General features: G+C 40.8%; 1 protein-coding gene across 1 annotated transcript; it reads left to right on the top strand.

The window, feature by feature from the left end:
* Positions 1-5,982: 5,982 nt before the first annotated feature.
* hmgb2a (high mobility group box 2a) lies at positions 5,983-11,331 on the top strand. Its single transcript, XM_059974281.1, has 5 exons — positions 5,983-6,116; positions 8,246-8,408; positions 8,493-8,635; positions 8,718-8,892; positions 10,535-11,331. The coding sequence occupies exons 2-5, from the start codon at positions 8,259-8,261 to the stop codon at positions 10,709-10,711; spliced, it is 645 nt and encodes a 214-aa protein (XP_059830264.1). The 5' UTR covers positions 5,983-6,116; positions 8,246-8,258; the 3' UTR covers positions 10,712-11,331.
* Positions 11,332-13,393: the final 2,062 nt, after the last annotated feature.

Genomic DNA, 13,393 nt, shown 5'->3' with positions numbered 1-13,393 from the left:
TGGAGGAGTGGAGGCACTGGCTGGAGGGAGCAGAACACCCATTCGTCTGGACAGACCATAAGAACCTGGCATACATCCGGACAGCTAAACGCCTTAACTCCCGCCAAGCCCGTTGGGCACTTTTTTTGGCCGCTTCAATTTCACCCTCACCTACTGTCCTGGTTCCAAGAACGTGTAGCCAGATGCTCTCTCTTGTCAATACATCACCGAGGAGGACCCTTCCAACCCTGATACCATCTTTTCACCGTCCCGTGTTGTGCCTGCCCTCGCCTGGGAAATCAAGTCCATGGTTAAAGAGGCCCAAGGGACTCAACCTGACCCAGGCAATGGACCCCCCCAATCGCCTCTTCGTGCCTGACTCTGTTTGTTCTCAGGTTCTCCAGTGGGGGCATACTTCCCAGTTCGCCTGCCATCCTGGTATCTGTCAAACTCTGTCCCTTTTGAAGCAACATTTCTGGTGGCCCACCATGGATGCCGACACTTGCTCCTTCGACTCTGCCTGTTCTGTGTGTGCCTGCGGAAAAGCCTCCCATCGGCCACCTGCTGGGCTGCTTCCTCCCCTACCTGTCCCTAGTCGCTCTTGGTCCCACATTGCTTTGGATTTCATTACTGGACTACCCCCTTCACATGGGAACACAGCTGCATTCACCATGGTGGACTGTTTTTACAAAGCTGTGCACTTCATAGCCCTTCCCAAACTCCTACAGCCCTTGAAACAGCTGACCTCCTTGTCCAACACGTTTTCAGCCTTCATGGAATTCCCTCTGACATCGTTTCTGACCGGGGTCCCCAGTTCATCTCCCAAGTCTGGAGATCCTTCTGTCAAGCCCTCAGAGCTTCAGTAAGTCTGTCTTCCAATTTAACTGGAACTGTCTTCTTGTCTAACGGTCAGACAGATAGAGCAAATCAGGATTTGGAAGCAGCACTGCACTGCATTTCCGCCAATAACCTGTCATCCTGGAGCACCCATCTCACTTGGGTTGAGAATGCCCACAACTCCCTGGTCAGCACCACCACCGGTATGTCTCCTTTTGAGTGCTCCCTAGGCTATCAAACCCCTCTGTTTCCTGCCCATGAAGATGACATTGCTCTGCCTTCAGGTCAGGCCCATCTCCGCCGGTCCCGCAAGGTCCAGAAGGATGTACACTCAGCCCTGCTCTGCTGACCATGACCAGAGTATTGCCGATTGCCACTGAATTCCAGCACCCAACTATCAACGCCTGGTCAGAAGGTTTGGCTGTCTTCAAGAGACATCCCCCTCAAAACAGAATCCAACAAACTCACCCCTTGTTACATCGGACCATTCGAAATTGAGAGCATCATCAACCTCTCCTCAGTGGTCAAACTCAAACTACCTAGATCCATGCGCATTCATCCCACGTACCACGTCTCCAATTGAAACCTGTATCTATCAGCCCTTTGTGCTCTCCTGCTGAGCCTCCTCCACCCGCCCGGGTCATCGATGACTACCCAGCTTACACTGTATGGTGAATATTGGATGTGCGCTGCCGAGGCAGGGGTCTCCTGTACCTCAACGATTGGGAGGGATATGGTCCTGAGGAGCGCACCTGGATCCCCTGCTCCTTCATCTTAGACTCTTCCCTCATCCAAGATTTCCATCGCGACAATCTGGGCAAGCCTGGTGGTTCGCTTGGAGGCTCCCATGGGGGGGGGGGGCGCGGGGTACTGTCACAGTCCCAACCATTAATTCCCCATGTTCTCCTAATTCCTTTTGATTGTGGCACACCTAATTCTCATCTACCCTGCAGTGTAAATATCTCAGCTTTGCATCCACTCATCACCAGATCGTTGTTTCAGCCAGTGTGGTCATTCACATTCCTGACCGCTTAGGATTGTGTATTCTAAGTTTTACATCAGTACCGAGGTTTACCTGTGTAGCTCTGGCTCTCCATCTCGAGATAAGTATTGCCTGCCGCCTGTTCCTGTTTGCCTTTCAGCTCCAGCCACGTTCACGCTCGTGTCTGCATCCTAGCTCTATCTCCATGCCAGTGTCCTGTGTTTGGGTTCGCCCCTTCTTTGCAGCACCATCGGGGAAATGGTACCACAGCATAAAAGGCAGGACCAACAGACTCCGGGACAGCTTCTTCCACCAGGCCATGACACTGCACTGATTCTTGAGTATTTGGATAAAACAAGTTCCTAATTTTGAAAAGAAAAAAATTTAAATGTTAAGAAATCTAAACTTATATGGTTATAGAACAAGGTCTCAGTAATCAAGCAATATTTCAGAGAAACCTCCTGATTTTGTAATTTTTTCATAAAGTATGTATTTTTCCTGTCATTACTTAGTTTTTGTCAACACAGTCAAACACAATAAAAAGCTAATTATTCCTATTTGTTTAGTCGTATATAGATTTAGACCTTTTAAATCATTGTGTCTACACCATAGGTATACATATATGCTGTTGAATATTCACTTTTGTTCATTTTTTTATACTATTTCACATGTACTTTAAAAACTCTTACTTCATGCAACTTATCATTAAATATACAAAATAACAATTTTGTACTTAAAAACACATTTTTACTTTTAAAGAGACAATTACTTTAATAAATCAACTGCTTTGGAGGAACAGATTGTAAGCATATTAATTTAAAACAAAGAAAGTTCCATCTGACGGTGGTGACTGAGACCTAATTACAACAAACAATTCCAACCTTTTCACCACTCAAGTTAATGCTGCCTTGCTTAACAACTTAGTACAACAAATAACAAATAATTTAGTACAACAAATAATACTTACAGAAGGATAAAATGTACATGACAAATTGTTAACAACAACGGTAAACAGCAAAGGTACAACTGCAATGTTTAAGTATAAACATCAGAAAACACACCAGGAACTAAAAAAAAAAATTCCGTCCTTTTCTGGGCTTAAAAATCTTCAAAAATGTTCAGTCAGCTTTATCAGGAAGTAGATGATTAATATGCTTCTGCTCTATGAAGTCCATGACTTCAGCAAACAGGTGGTAGATCTCCCTCATCCTGCTTGCATGACCTGGTGATGATGGCTCCATCAGTTTGACGACAATATCTTCAACTTGTACAAAACACATATCCTTTCCACCTGGTTTTGGATGGAAGCAAGTGCTGGGCCCATGAGGGTGGAAAAACTCCACTTCAACATCTTGACGATGAGCATCCACAGTGACAGCCTTTGCTAACCACCAATTTTGGTCATAAATGACAGCAAGCCAATCTCCACAATGAATGACCCCAGCAGATGACATAGTCCCATCATGACCACTCTGGGGTTCCTGCTTCATTTCAGTCAGCTGAAATGTTGTTGGACTGAAACACTGGCACATCTGTGGCTCACTGCAGAAATGTGACAATGATCTGCAATGGATGCCATTTCTGTAAGGTATGACCTGATGGATTTTCCTCATTGCTGGAACAGGTTTTAGTGGTTGAGAAAGGAGTGCATCATATGTCTGCATGTCACCTTCAGCAATATGATAGAGTTGAGAACTGCAAAGGCTTCTCCCAATCATCTCATGGAAGATCTTTCTCTTGACTCTTGCTGTCTACGTTTCCATGCCTTTCCCTTTCATTCAAATCACTGATAGTTTTTATCTTCTCATTCTCTACTCTCTTCTTCCATCTTTGCTTTTCCTTTCTCAGGTATTCCTCCTTTAACTCTGGCTCACGATATATTTTCTCTCTCCACTTTTTTTTAGTAATCCCTGTTTCTTCACCTTCACTCCTCCACTGATATCTGCTGCCTAGCCATAACTTCCTAAAATACATAAAAGGAAGGCCAGAATTACATGGAATTACTATGAAATTGTGCAAAATTACAATGAATTTAATTGTTTAGTTTGGCAAGTGCTTATAAAATGATTATGGAATAGTGCAACTAAATGCATTTATGGTTTTAGTCATTGGGGATACATATAATAAGGAAATATTGTAGGGCTGTGCGTGGAAGAAATAAAGGGAAAATTATGTATATTAAGAAATAAAGAGGTTAATGAAACACTACAAGCCATATTATTATTTTTTTGTGATCAGAAATAATATTCCAGCCTCCAATGAGGATGATTTGGATGTTTTTGTCAACACCGTCAAACTATGTGTCACCATCAGACAGACGGTGCTAGCTGCCTCTACTTAAAATTTATGTCATAACTTAAAATAATTCATTCTATATAAAAGAGACAGTGTTGATACGTCATGGTTATGACAGTAGCAACATCAATAAATATGTAAAAATTATTGGAAAAAATAGCAAACTTACAGGAGCTTCTTTGACATTGTTGCATTTAGTAGATGTGGACAGTGGAAATGGGGTGCTCGGGAATATAGTTGACCATGTGATTGCCTGATTTTATTGCTTTTTTTTAATATAAATATCTGATAGGGTTGACAAAAACTTGGGGCACATTTTGAGCAACCACAAAATAAAAGAAAATATTGTTGAAAATTCACTGATTTTAGTTTTAAAGAGGTTTTTCACTCTACTCTTTCATCTGGCATATATATTATAGATTTTAAATGATTTTTTTCCACACTTTTTTATCAAATTGAAATGGTAATCTCTTTTCTGAGGACAACTGATTATGTGGGTACTGGGCTATCATATAATTTATAAAATTAAAAACAAACATATGAAAAAATGTTGCATTTGTGCAAAAGACCATCAGATGATCGACCCTGATTATTTTAAATAAGAAAATGCTATTCATTTTCAACAGGATTAGTACTTTTCTTATTGAGATACGTTTTCGCCAAAGTCTCAAGAATCAGTGACTGATTAACTTAAGCTGATTTGACTGTATTTCTATGTTACATTGACAGTTCTATTTACTATAAATGACTACAATAGCACATTTAGACAGGGCCATAACAAAGATTTTTACTCATGTATGTGAAGGATGTAAGAAATAAAGTCAATTAAATTCAACCATTTAATTCAACAATCTACTGGGGGAACTCAGCTTGAGGAGTTGAGCTGAGGTCTTCTAACATTTCATTTGCTGCTCCAAATTCCGGCATCTGTAGTCCGTCTCCATTTAATGTTTAACTTTTTTAAAAGTTCTGATGCAAAGTAATTTACCCTTCAGTGTTGTCTCTTGCAAAGAGAGGTTTGCAGCATTAAAAAAAAGTGACAATGTTGAAAATCCTCGACAGTGGAAGAGAGAGCAAAAGTCAGCTTGGAACACAAAAGACGGATCTTGCCACAGGACGTGAATTATGGAAGTTTGAAAGATGCCAGCAGCGAGAAATGGCACAGCTCCAGGGTACAGACTGGTTTATTCCAGCTCTTCCCTCAGCCCGCGAGAACTCGCTCTACATATTTGGCGCCTCATCTCCTCCTCCAACGGAGGTTGCTGCGCCTCCGAAGGTGCTTTTTATTGGCTGTGAAGGCGCTTCGGGGGACGTCCTTAAAGGAGTTGATAATAAACAAACCAAACCCTCCCCAAAGTGAAGAAACACGACTGGTTAGTGCGGGTGAATACAATGGCTGCATAACTGTAACCCGCAGGATTACGACTAGGTATTTTTCCCTCCCTATGAGCCGCATTCGGGCCTGTCCGACATTAGCAGTGCCCTTGAACCCCGGCTACAAGGAATCCGCCCTTTTGTCTCCACTGCCGCGCTCGAGCGTTGCCGCTCCGACCGTTTTTTTTTCAAAAACAAACGCGTCACGCCTTCAACTGAATAGGTGGGCGTGATCCCGCTGCAAGCCGACCAATCGGTTTCTCGGCCTCCCGACTTTCGAATCGTGCGCGAGGCGCTGGCCGGCGAGGCAGGCCAATCAGACGCGACCGCCTGCGATTCAAACTGGTACATCCCGTAGCAGGACGGGGCGGGGGAAGGACTGAGGGAGATGAAGTCGGCGGGATGGAGAAACGGTGTGAAGCGCAGACTAGCTTGCTGGCTGCTATGGGCACGGGCCAATAGAAGGGCGACGAATCCCGTCCAGCCCGCCCCCGGGCCGGGCTCCCGACCAATCGGCGCCGGAACTGCTCCGTGATTGACGGCGTTGAGGGACGGAAACGTAATGAAGTTAGGGTGAAGCGTATCATAGTGAGAACCAGCGCCCTGTGTAGCTTTGTAGTCTATTGACGCCTTGTGTAGTGTGAGCCTGGTAGGTATCCCTATGTATATCGCTGTACGGAGTGTGTGCGCGGGATATTTTATTTACTTAAAAAATTCTGCTGAGCCTTTTTGCCTCTTTCCCAACCCCTTTTGATCGATTTTCTCTTATTTTTGATGAAAAGAACGTTCGAGGAAGTAACTATTTTCTTTTAAAAGTGCATTAAATTGTCTTATTTGAAAATTATTTGCTTCAACGAAGTGAATTTGCGAAACGTGTATTTTTATTATTGCATATTTTTTTAAGTGGAGAAAGTGCGCGCGAAGCGTTTTTTTTAAAAAAAACATACACGCACATATATACATATTCTGCTGTTGCGAATTAATATAACGTGTTGATGTGAGATTATGCGAAGTGTAAGCCGGAGTTGGGAAGGGGCGAAGTGATGATGGAAAAGGTGGTGCGTGTGTGTTCCTTTCTCTGGGAAATGGCCGCCTCTCGGTCGCTCTGAGCTTCGATAATGCAAAGTGCGCAGTAGTTGCTGACCTGTTCTTTTAAGAAATAAACGCAGTTAAAATAATATGTGCCAGTCTAGTCATTTTGCGGACTGATTTGAAAATTGCATGCAGTTGCTGGTGGTTTGAATTCGGCTCTCGTTTGAGCTCCCTATGTCTTCTCTATTGCTACTCCATCTGCTGCTGTATTGTGTGAGAGAGTCTGTAAAATGGAGGTGGCTGTACTGGCAGGCAGCTCCTACATCTGTTACAGCCCGCCCTTTTCCTTCTCTCTTCTTTATCCTCTTGCTTTTTCGATCCTTTTTAACGCTTAATTGTCCTCCCTGTTTCTGCGTTTTTTTTTCTGTATTTATAGATAAAACTTGTGCTTTTTCAATAAACGTGGAATCCAACCTTAGGGAAAGTTCTTGAAGTACAAATTAAATTTCCGTGAATAGCACGTTCACTTTAAAATACTCGATTTAACTAAATTTCGGCTACATTTTATTTTGGCTTTTTATTTAAACCTGATGTGTAAGTAGTCTCTTCATTAAATATAACTTGTAAACCCACGCAGTAGATTTTGCTTGTTTAATAAAATGCGTCGAAAGTTAATAACCGTTCAGTTTTGCAAAGAATTCGTTGTTCCATCTACAAGTTTGATGAGTGAGCACTACTTTTGTTTACAAGAAAGAGTTTTATACCTCCCGGATTGTAATGGGTTTAAATTGTGTTATATTTTAAAAAGGCAATATGCTTCATGAACGGAAGGTCTGAGTATTTTCATTGTTCAAACTGAAAAGACTTTTTGTTTTTAAAATCTCTAGATGACTGTGAACAACCCTTTTCATTCTGATTAATGCGTTACATATAAACATTGACTTCCAAACAATGTTTTCATTATTTGGTCTCTATGTGATAATCGAGCATTTTGAGGGGTTTTTTGCCGTATTTTTTTTCCCTTGCGGACATTAAGAGGCAGCATTTGAAGTTAACCAGAAAGTTTAGTGTTTTTATATTGTTAAGCAGACAGTTAGGGGAACATGGCAAACAATGCTAACCATTGTATGTTAAGTGAAAGGCGCACCGGCATTTTCACAACTCAAGGCAGCAACTGTTTTTCTTGTTCGTTTTTTTTGTTTTTAATGGGACCTATGGTGACCGGCAACAGGAAGCATAGTTGTTTACGGCACAGAGGGCTTTTGACTCACTGTCTGCGCTGGAGCAGTCAAGTTCTTAAGTACTTTTTAAGTAGTGATCTGAATTTAAAGTGTCCACAAAGATCAGTACCCTTTATTATGAGCTTAAAAAAAGCCCAACTCAAAGCCATTTCCCAAAGTAAATTTTGGCTTCAATTTGTAATCCTCCTCAGCTATGAAAATTGTAGTTGGAAAGCAACTTGTCATGATGGATTGATTCATCCCTCGCCCAAAGCTTGAGCATTACGTGGTCATTCTGTCGCGCAATGCAATCAGTAATAATGTATTTCAGTGGTTTCCAAGCATTAAAGGTAGGTAGCTAAATGAGAAGCACGGAAGACGTCTGAGGTTGCAAACTCTGTTGTACTTTACGCTGTAGTTGGTGACTTGAGATTGCCAAAGGGGAATATTTTTTTCTGTATTTGCATCTCATCGCGAAATACCGATTTCACTGTGGGTAGCTGAATACTTTTATTTCGTATTGTAGATACAAACCAATCATGGTCAGAAAAGATCCAAATAAGCCTCGGGGCAAAATGTCCTCGTATGCCTATTTTGTGCAGACTTGTCGTGAGGAGCACAAGAAGAAACATCCGGAAGCCAGTGTCAACTTTTCAGAGTTTTCAAAGAAGTGTTCTGAAAGATGGAGGGTGAGGTATTTTATGCTGTTTTTTTAAAATGTCCTTCCAAATTTTTCTGTGTATTTGCAATGAATTAAATAGTTTTCTTTTTAGACCATGTCAAACAAAGAGAAGGCAAAGTTTGAAGACCTGGCCAAGAGTGACAGGGCCCGTTATGATCGGGAGATGAAGAATTATGTTCCTCAAAAGGGGGACAAGAAAAAGAAGAAGGATCCAAATGCTCCCAAGAGACCACCGTATGTATTTTCATTTTAGGTGCTTGAGGGAATGTTTTTCTAAATGGGGTTCTTTTTTAAAATAATGTGTTTATTCTCGCAGGTCAGCATTTTTCATTTTCTGCTCTGACAAACGTCCAAAGATCAAGAGTGAATCTCCTGGAATGTCCATTGGTGATGTTGCAAAGAAACTGGGAGAGATGTGGTCCACAGTGCAACCCAAGGATAAGCAAACATACGAGCAAAAGGCATCCAAATTAAAGGAGAAGTATGAAAAGGTAAATGAGCCTTGAATTTTAATTGTATTGGAAACCTGTTGTTTCCATTTATTGTCTTGACTTTGTAAAGTTTTGTGAGTATAATGAAGATCTATTCTCAAAAGTTAATTATTTTCTGATGAGGGAGGATGGAGAATAGTATTGTACATTTGCTTAGTCTCTCATCACCTCTGAATTAGTGAGCTTGCTATTAGGACCTTTGGATTCTGTTAAGCTCATGTTTTCATCCTCAATATACACTCAGTGGCCACTAAATTTTTACATCTGTACACATCTTCAATTCAAATATCCAATCAGCCAATCACGTGGCAGCAACTCAATGCATAGTGTGTAGACATGGTCCGCCGGTTTAGTTGTTACAACCAAACATCAGAATGGAGAAGAAGTGTGATTTGAGGTAGTTTGGGTATCTCAGAAATTGCTGATCTGGGATTTTTACATAGTCTAGAGCAGGGGTTCACTGGGTTAATGGTAAGTCTCCATAGCATAAAAATATTTGGGAAACTCAGACTCTAGAGCTTACAGAGAATGGTGGGAAAAGCGAAAAACAAAACACATCCAGTTCGGTGGTGGGCAATTCTGTGGTTGAAAACGTGTTAATAAAAGGGGTCAGAGGAGAGTGGCTAGATTAGTTTTAAGATGACAGAAAAGTGACAGTGACTCAACCACATGTTACAACATTGAAGTGCAAAAGACCAAGTTATGATGTATTGTGCATTCTTAGAAGTGGATGTGCTACAGCAACAGAAGACCATGAACATACTGTACGCTGGCCATTTTATTATGTGCAAGAGATACCTAAGTGGCCATTGAGTATTATACATTTGTATTCATTCCATATTGGTTTTCAGTTCTTCATCCTTTCTGCTGAGGTCAATTTTAAAGTATTCCCAAACAGCACCTTCCAACTATGCTGTTTACTACTTTGTGTTCCAATGCATTATTGATGTATGCTTAGTCTTTGCTCATCCTTTTTCCATCTTGTTGCATGCCATAGATAGTGTAGGTTTATTCATGAGGAAAAATATTTAAATAATCCACTCATGTAATGAATCTGCAAATGGGGCTGTTGACAAAGATTAACCAATAGAGGTGGATTTGGGACAGCATCTGAATTGTAAACAAAGTCAGTTATTAACTCGGGAAATAGAATCTATTTAAAGAATGGAGAGAACATGTAGAAACAGCAGCAGCTTCTAACTAGTTAGTACTTCAGCAAAGTTGAACTTTTCTGGAAAGAACTGATCTGATCTAAATTAATGAGTGTGGAGTTAACAATTTCATCCATCCTTCAGGGACAAACACACTGTGTACTCCAAACACAAACTCAAAATTCAGTATCTCTGAAGTGGGAAAAAAAAGTGGAGTTGTCTGCAGACTGCTAGAAAATAATATGTAAGGTACACATTGGTACAAGAGAAAGCGTTACAAATGTTTTTAAGAAGTTGTAAGTGTACTACAGGAAATAGGTTGGTTTGACTGTTTTGGGGGTTGTAATTTACACAAGCCAAATCCCCCAGGGCTTTATCTTTAAACTGTTAGCAAAAGAGTGTAATTTCAATGCTGTGTTTTTGATTTCAGTTAGTACTTTAGTGGATTGTGATTGAAACATAACTTTTTCTTGTTTAAATCTGCTTTTTAGGAAGTTGCAGCATATCGTGCCAAATGCAAGAATGATGCTAGTAAGAAACCTGCTGCCAAACCAGCTCAGGCTGCGAAGAAGAAGAAGGAGGAGGAAGAGGAGGACGACGATGAGGAGGAAGAAGAAGAGGAGGAGGAGGAAGAAGAGGAAGAAGAAGATGATGAGGATGATGATTAAATAGCAACAGATGTAAAAAAAATCTTTGTCTAAGCTTGATCTATTTTTCTTTGCAAGGACAGGAAATGTGAACTCATTTGTAATTTGGATCAATGGCTTAGGTGTAAAGAAACTGTACAAAACTGTGTATAGTTAGTGTTGTATTTTTACACTGTGTAGCCAGGCCCTGTATTGTTTTAATTGTAAGTAGCTGATTTTTTTAAGGCACTGCCTTTCAAGAAGAAAGGGACTCCAGAGTCATGGAATGTTATTGCCTATTTAATGTTTTGTGTGAAAATTTTCAATGACAAAAGTAGAAATTTTTCTTTGTCATGCAGTTAATACCAATTTTTTGCCAATTTTTCTTTGTAGATCTTCCGTCACTACATGTGATTGCTAACTTCTCATGGTTAGATCATGATAAGAATCAATACTTTTTTAATAAAACTGAAACAATAACTTGTGGTTTCACATTCAGATTTTAATGTCAAGAATAAATCATCTGAAGTATCAGGGATATAATGGCAACTACAAATGAGGCATTCCTGACCGGAGAGTTTGAGATCTGTGTGTACGTCTTTACTTTCATGCTGGAACAATGTGCTTGGTGTTTGGAGTTAAGTATATTCTTTCTAATACAATAGCAGGACTTTGACTTTTTATTATAATCTGATGCTGGTTGAGTAGATTATCTTGGGCAGCAATAAAAATGGGGTCACTGTGTTGTCAGGTTTTTTTAAACAGTATAAAGTGATAGTGGCAGATCCATTGGGGATGTAAAGATGAAAGCAGGATGGAGGGCTGAGTGGGAAGTGATTGTTAGGATTGGCACAACATTGTGGGTTGAAGAGCCTGTACTGAGATTATCTTAACACTTTTAAGATGAGAATCCAATGGCAGGTATTTTGTGGAATGCGCATTAACCTTTCCATTGGCAGTGATACTAAATTCCACAAGTGAAAAGTAGTAGATGTATACAATTTGATGGTAATTTGGGATCTAATCCAGGTTTCTGGAATTGAGAACAGCTCCGCTCTTACTCTTTCTGACTGGGTACCAATGCAAAATTTGGACCTATTTTATTATTTGGTGTTGATGGAAGGACCAATGAACATTTTGTTGATTGTTGCATTGTGTCCAAATGTTCTTGGGACTGAAATTTGAGGTGCCTGGCTCTCTCCCAAGGCCAGGATTGTGAGGTAGGTCCTGAGTGTTGTTGGGAGACTTAGGAAGGAAAGGGTTAGGAATGTATCAGGACTTACAGGTGTGGTGTGAACCCTATAAAGGTGACTGAAGTACATGGAATTGGGTATGAATTGCACAGGCATTCTATTCTGTTGGGTGGGAGGAAGGAGCATTAGATGTGGCCATGTGTGGAAGTCTGTGGTGGTTCACCACCTCAAAGCAAATTGAGGTCCTATTTATTGCTACTGGTAACTTCAACCAGGCCAACTTAAAAGACTGATACCACAATACTGCGAACATGCCTTTTGACCCACTAGGGGCCCCAAACACATGATCGTTTCTGTACAACTTTATATGTATCTAACCATGCCCTGTCCAGACTTCGGTAAATCAGACCAGTAGTATGTTTCCATTCACTGCATACAAACAAGCAGAAATGGGAGTAAACCAGAACAGAAAGCTGTACAGTGGTCCGAGGATGCACATGATTTTATACATAGTTGCTTTAAGTTGGTAGACTAGTTAATGTTCAAAGATACCTGCCATTAGAATGTGTGTTGAGGACTATCCCAAAGGACAACCCAGTTATTTTTAAATTGTAAACTATGGATTTACTTGGAGATCCAATGTCTTACGCAGTCAAGCCTGCAGCTGATCTCGGGGTGCTCAAATTTCCTCCCTCGTTCCAAAGACACAAGGGTTATTAAGTGCGCATGCAATATTGGCACTAGAAGCATAGAAACGCGTAAAGCTAATCTGAAAAAAATTGCTACTCATAACTGCAGGTAAGTACAGCCTAAATGACACCATTGATGGATTGGACAGTTGAGAGGTCCCACAACAGCAGCCAACTTGCATTCAACATCAGCAAGACTAAAGAATTGATTGCAACTTCAGGAAGGACAAATTTGGGGGAATATCCACTAGTCCTCATTGAGTAGTGGAAACAGCTTCAATGTTCTTGGGTGTCAATATCCCAGAGGATCTATCCTGTGCCTAACACATTGACACAATAATGACTTGGAAAGCAAGTGGTTTCAGAAGTTACATGAGATTTCATATGTCACCAAAGACTGGCAAATTTTTGTAGATGTACTGTAGGTCTGATAGCATTCTAACTGATTGCACCCCAGTCTGGTATGGAAGTTCCAATGCACTGGATTGTAGGAAGCTGCAGAGGATGTTAGACATTGCCAGCTCCATCATATCTCACCACTTAGGACATCTTCAAGAGGTGGTAAGGAACCTCACCATCCAGGACGTGCCCTCTTGTTACAACCATCAACGAGGAGGTGCAGGATCTTGAAGACCCACACTCAACACTTTTGGAATAGCTGTCATCAGATTTCTCAGTGATCCATAAACTCAAAAACACTTCTCATCCTTTTATTTTGAAACTCTGGTAATTTTATGTCTGCATTGCATTCCTGCCATAAACTAACAATTTTCACATTAATGATAATGAACCTGATTCAGATTCTTAGCCTGATCCAAGAAAAGGAGTAAACAAAAACAAAG

The sequence above is a fragment of the Hypanus sabinus genome, chromosome 7, assembly GCF_030144855.1.
Source record: "Hypanus sabinus isolate sHypSab1 chromosome 7, sHypSab1.hap1, whole genome shotgun sequence".
Lineage (NCBI taxonomy): Eukaryota > Metazoa > Chordata > Chondrichthyes > Myliobatiformes > Dasyatidae > Hypanus > Hypanus sabinus.
Note: the sequence above shows the minus strand (reverse complement) of the source record. Positions and strands in the feature narration are given on the sequence as shown.

What these genes read in the sequence shown, in the direction of transcription:
- hmgb2a (XM_059974281.1), top strand. Translation starts at nt 8,259, where the DNA reads ATGGTCAGAAAAGATCCAAATAAGCCTCGGGGCAAAATGTCCTCGTAT. An exon ending in AATGCTCCCAAGAGACCACC is followed by an intron (nt 8,636 to 8,717) that starts GTATGTATTTTC and finishes TTATTCTCGCAG; the next exon opens with GTCAGCATTTTTCATTTTCT. An exon ending in TAAAGGAGAAGTATGAAAAG is followed by an intron (nt 8,893 to 10,534) that starts GTAAATGAGCCT and finishes TCTGCTTTTTAG; the next exon opens with GAAGTTGCAGCATATCGTGC.